At 37.8% G+C, this 5,945-nt stretch overlaps 1 protein-coding gene across 1 annotated transcript in view; it reads left to right on the forward strand.

The window, feature by feature from the left end:
* Positions 1-878, forward strand: part of LOC102488295 (protocadherin beta-2) — a 3,910-nt gene extending 3,032 nt beyond the window's left edge. The window contains exon 3 of the mRNA XM_027774857.1: positions 14-878. Within this exon, the coding sequence (XP_027630658.1) occupies positions 14-400 (387 nt within the window). The 3' untranslated portion in view covers positions 401-878. The remainder of the gene's footprint in view (positions 1-13) is intronic.
* Positions 879-5,945: the final 5,067 nt, after the last annotated feature.

Genomic DNA, 5,945 nt, shown 5'->3' on the forward strand with positions numbered 1-5,945 from the left:
CGCCTGTTCCCAGCACTCCTGGGCGCTGCCCGAGGCCGCCCCGGCGCAGGCGCAGGCCGACTCGCTCACCGTCTACCTGGTCATCGCGCTGGCGGCGGTGTCGTCGCTCTTCCTGCTGTGTGTGCTGCTGTGCGTGGCGGCGCGGCTGTGCAGGAGGGCCAGGGCGGCCTCGCTGGGGGGCTGCTCGGTGCCCGAGGGCCCCTTCCCGGGCCACCTGCTGGACGTCAGCGGTACTGGGACCCTTTCTCAAAATTATCAGTATGAAGTTTACCTAGCTGGAAGCTCTGAGAGGAGCGAGTTTAAGTTTCTTAAACCAATACTGCCCAACTTTTTGGATGAAGGGCCCAGTAGGGACCACGAGGCAAACGCCAACCTTGGGAATCATTTCGGATTGAATTAGGAATCTAACTTTGACAACGTGATAAACCATATTCTCTGCTCTATCTACAAACCCTCAACCCTTTCATTCACATAAAGAACTTACGTATGCACACATTAGTAATTATTGTCATATTAATTAGATTCCCTGTTTGTAGTTGTTGGCCAACTTTAACATTGCATGTACCCACAATGGCTGACAAATTGTGTTGTTTAGGGTTGCTTTTTTTTTCTCTCGTTTTTTAGTTTTTTAGCTAGATTTTTGGAAGTCACAGATGTTTTCAGGTTACTGTTACTTGGGCTTGTTCATTGATATTTGGTTATGGTTAAGAGAATTGTACTCCAAACTTTCTGATTTTCATTTTCATTAATCTAACTGTGGTAAATAATGCCATTCATTTTCAAAATAATTTTGTTTATGCAAATGTTTCATCTTGTAAATGGTTGCAATTTTGTTGTGTTTTTTTCAAAAACACTCTGTCTTTCCTCAAACTAGCTAATATTTTATCTATGATGCTTTTTCTAAGTTGAGTATTTTCTTTCTAAATTGATAACATTTCCTTAGATCACTTGCTATTATTATAAAAGTTCAAGCAGTTACATAAAAATATAATGCAGAAATTTGTTAGGTTTGTGCTTACTTCTTTTATAATAAATGGCTTTGGTGTATAAATAATTATTCTAATTCTTTAATCATTATTTTATTTACTTTTTAAAAAATTTCTAACAGCGCATGTGCACTCACTAGAGAGACAAAAAGAGAAAGCACGCCCCAGGTCTGGGACTCACACTGGTTGGCCACATGAGTCTAGAGCCTTAGCCACCACGCCACCTGCTGGCCCTGATTCTAATTCTTTTTAAACAATATAGCTAGATGTGTCAAACACAGTAAATACAACAAAGGAAACAAATTAACATCATTATTTTGCCATTCAAAAACAATTTAATTAACATTAAGTCAACCTCATTCTAAAATATCTCTGTGAATACATATAAAATTAGATGAAAATTATATATAACTAATTAGTAGGTTCTAATTAAAACTATGAGATTGAATATTAAAACTATAAAGTTTGCTTGAGTTTAAATAAATTATCCTTATTAAGTTAAAAAAAAAAAACGAGAGTATGGGGATGGCAGGTGGCATGGTGGTTAAGGGCGCTGTACTCCCATATGGCCAACTGAGGTTTGAATCCCAGACCTGGTGGCTTGTTTCCTCACTTTCTCTCTCTCTCTTTCTCTCTCTCTCTCTCTCTTTCTCTCTCTCTCTCTCTCTCATTCTGTCCTTCTCTGGTCAAATTAAAACAAACAAACAAATAAATAAATAAAGTTAAATAATTCTTTTTTAAAAAATCCCAAGATGCATATCGGAATATTTGCATAACTTAAATGCTTGCTTAAAAGTGAGCAAATAATGGGAACCAGCAGTTAGCGTAATGGCTATGTCGCTGGATTCCCACGTAGTCGACCACTGTTCACGTCCCCGACCTGGTGGCTTAGAACTCATGCGTGTGCGTGCCTGCCCAAGATCCCGAGAGGAGAATGGAGGAGAAGGAATTGCAACGTGACCATCCCCCTTGGGTGGTGATTTTTCTATGTCTCTATGTCTCTCTCTGTCTGGCGAGTGCACGCACCCTATAGTGAAAAACCTCTCAAAAAAAAAAAGGGAGCAAATAATCATTCTTATTTTTCATATGTCCTCATGTTATTACTTTTTGTGTTATACTGTTACCTGTCAGTGCTAATATTCATAATGTATTCTAAAAAATAATTTCCCAAAATTGTTTAGACACTTATATTTTTAAAAATTTAAATTCATGTAGTGCTACGCAGATATTTTCCAATTTTATTCAAGTCTGACTGCCCAGAGGTAACCACTTTTGATGCTTTTAACTAGTTCTCTATATTTACTTTCATATTTCTAAATGCCACACTTAAAAATTCCTTTTCTTGGGACCAGCAGTTGTAATGGCTATGTCACTGGACCCCCATGTAGTCAACTGCAGTTCAAGTTCCAGACCCGGTGGCTTAAACTCATGCCAGGCATATGTGCATGCGTGCCCAAGATCCCGGGAGGAGAATGGAGAAGGGATTGCAGCGTGGCCATCCCTTCTGGAAGGTGATTTCTCGCTTTCTGTCTCCCTGTCTCTGTCGTTCTGGCAAGCGCAAGCGCCCTATAGCAAAAATCTCTCAAAAAAAAAATCCTTTTCTTACATTTCAGTTTTATATATTATCCATTTACTTCCTTTCTAAGCAGCACACACACAAATGCATTTGCACATTTTCTCTACTTTATCCTCTTTCTAGCAGTGCTAATTCTGTTTAAATAGTGTTAATATAATTATTATTGTGTACATATTGCTTACACATGAACCTCAAAAATATGAAAGAAGAAACACTTCTTTAAGTGAACAATTGTCTTCTTTTTCATTTTGCTTACCTTTATATGTATATATTTTAAAGTTATCTTTCAACTTTCTAAAGCCTCTAAATTTATGGTTAAACTTACCAAAAAAATCTAATAGTTCCATTTTGTCCTTTTGGGGCCACCCTGGAGCTATCCAAAGTCCTATACAATTGCACAGTATTTGCTCCTAGACCTACTGCACAGCGGGCAAATTGCTTTACCCATCGCCCTGGGAATTCCTTTATTTCCCTCTCATGTTTGAGTTTGTATTTTGAACCATATATCTTCTTATTCGATTTACCTCTTTTAAAAGAGTTCTTGAGGAATATGCCTTAGTATATTCATTGAGAGCTTAAATATCTGAAAATTTTATATATCAAAAACCAAACGTCTGGGCCAGCAGGTGGTATGGTGGTTAAGGCACTGGACTCCCACATAGCAGACTACGATTTGAATCCTGGACCTCTCTCTGGTGAACACACGTGCACCTTATAGTAAATTAAAATAATAATAATAACAAAAATTAAATAAATAATTCTTTTTAAAAATGTTTATTTGAAGATTTTGTTGGGGTAAAATTATAGGTTGGAAATTATTTGCCACTAGCATTTTGAAGGCATTTCTTCATCATCTTCTAAACTCCAATCGCTGTTGAGACATTCTTTAACATTTTGTTTACCCATTCTTTTCTGAGAACCTCCTTTCCCCTCCATATTCCTGGTCCTCAATGAGGGAAAGTTTTGCCACCCAGGAACATCTAGAAATATTTTAATCAACATAAATGAAGAACATGGTGGTACTGGCAGGAATGTTACTAAATATTTCATAAAACCTGGGAGCCTTCCTACGAAAATTTACCTGACCCCCAAATGCCAAAAGTCCTGAGACAGAAATCTTACTCTAGCTGAATTGAGGTTTTTATATGTATTGCCAGTGTTCTGGAATCTCATCACTGTGTCACAGTGCAAGACTTTTGCCAGTCATTATGCTTGGTACTCTTGAAACTTGATAATCTGGGACAAGTCCTTTATACTAGGACAAGGATTTTTGCTGTCGATGAAATTTCCTCCACTCAATGTTTTTTGTTTTCTTATTCCGTTTCTATTCTTGGTTGTGTAGTGACCTCCTGGGTTGATATTTAATTTTTCTCATCCTGTTCTATTTAGTATCTTTTGTCTTTATTTTCCTGTATTCTACTGGCTTTTCTCAGCCTACTTTTTTTTTACCCTTTGACTGAATTTTAAACTTTTGCGATTACAGTTTTACTTTCAGAAAGTGCTCTCTTTCTTCTTCTCTGACTGTTTCTTTCTACAGTAGACTTTTATTTATCTATTTACTTAATTGTTGTTTATAAGCTGGAGAGTGTGTGCACTCACCAGAAAGGGAGATAGACGACAAAGAGAAGGATAGTGGGAGAAGGAGAAAGCACCCTGATCCTGTTGAGCTAGAAGGCTAGGGGAAGGGGATGGCAGTGTGAGGAGACTTTATCAAGGGTGCTTCTTATTCTTTCTCTGTGTCTCTGACACATGATGCATGCATAGTTATTCTCTCTCATGAATTAAAAAAAAAACCTCTGTGGGTTTTAGTATATCAAAAAGTTGTACAATTATTACCTGTATCTAGTCCCAGAATATTTTTACCTTTTTATTATTCCCAGAAGAAACTTGGTGCCAATTAGCACTCACTTCCCATTTTCTCTATTCCCTAGCAACCACTTGGCAACTTTCTGTCTGTTTGCACTTGCCTATTCTGGACATTTAATATAAATAGAATCATATAATGTGTAGCCTTTTGTGTCTGGCTTCTTTCACTTAATGTTTCATTATTATTATTATTATTATTATTATTATCATTATTATTCATACATTAAATTGCTATACATCATTTAGATTGTGAAGAGACTTTACCCAGCATGATATAAACCTCAGTCCAGCCCAGTTGAGACAACCATACACACCCTCGTCAACAGATAATAAACCTTATCTGGGTCCCACAAGTGTCTTACCTCTCCATTCCTCCTCCCCCCCAGTTTCCTTTCCTAACTTCTTCCCCTCCCACATTCTCCTTCCACTTTGTCTCTAGTGTCCATTACAATTTTTAATACTTTTATGTTCTCCAGTCTTTCAGTCTCTACCATAGAGTTCAGAGAGTCAGTATACATTATGTGGAGACATAACAATGTCTCTCTTTCATAGCCTGACTTGCTTCACTCAGCAACAAATCTTTCATAATTGTTCACTTCCTGTCAAATTCCAGGGCCTTATTGGGTTTTTATGGCTGAATAGTATTCCATGGAGCATATGTGCCACAATTTTTTAATCCATTCATCTGTTTGTGGACATTTGGGTTGGTTTCATGTCTTAGCAATCATGAATAATGATGCAATGAAAATAGTTGTGCAAGCACTTTTCTGACTGAGTGCTCTCCTGTCCTTTGGGTAAATACCCAGGAGTGGAATTGCTGGATCATATGGTAGTTCTATTTGAAGGTCTTTGAGGAACCTCCATATCACTCTCTGCAATGACTGGACCAATTTACATTCCCACCATCAGTGTAGGAGTGTTCCTCTTTCATCACACTCCCTCCAGCACTTACCATTATTTGTTTGTTTTTTAATCTTCACCATTCTGACTGGGGTTAGGTGGTATCTCACTGTGATTTTGATCTGCATCTCCCTTACAATGAGGGATGTTGAGCATTTTTTCATATGCTTTTTGGCTGTTCATATGTCTTTCTTAGAGAGTTATTCAGCTCATTTTCCCATCTTTTAATTGGGTTAGTAATTTTCTTCCAGGTAAGCTACTTGAGTTCCCTGTGTATTCTGGTTATCAGTCCCTTATCTGAGAAAAAATTCTCTCCCATTCCAAGGGTTGTCAATTCACACTGGTTACAGTGTCCTTTGCTATGCAGAAACTCCTTAATCTGATGTAATCCCACATGTATACTTGGGGGATTATTGCTTGTGCTTTGGGGGGTCTTGCTTAAGAAGTCTTTGCCTACCCCAATGTCTCCCAGAGTTTCCCCAGTGTTTTCCACCAGTGGTTTTTTTTTTTTAAGTTCTTTATTTTATTTTATTTATTCATTCATTCATTTATTTTAATTTGAGCAGAGAGAGAGAGAGAAATACACACACACACACACACACACACACACACACACA

The sequence above is a fragment of the Tupaia chinensis genome, unplaced genomic scaffold, assembly GCF_000334495.1.
Source record: "Tupaia chinensis unplaced genomic scaffold, TupChi_1.0 Scaffold000484_1, whole genome shotgun sequence".
NCBI classification, from domain to species: domain Eukaryota; kingdom Metazoa; phylum Chordata; class Mammalia; order Scandentia; family Tupaiidae; genus Tupaia; species Tupaia belangeri.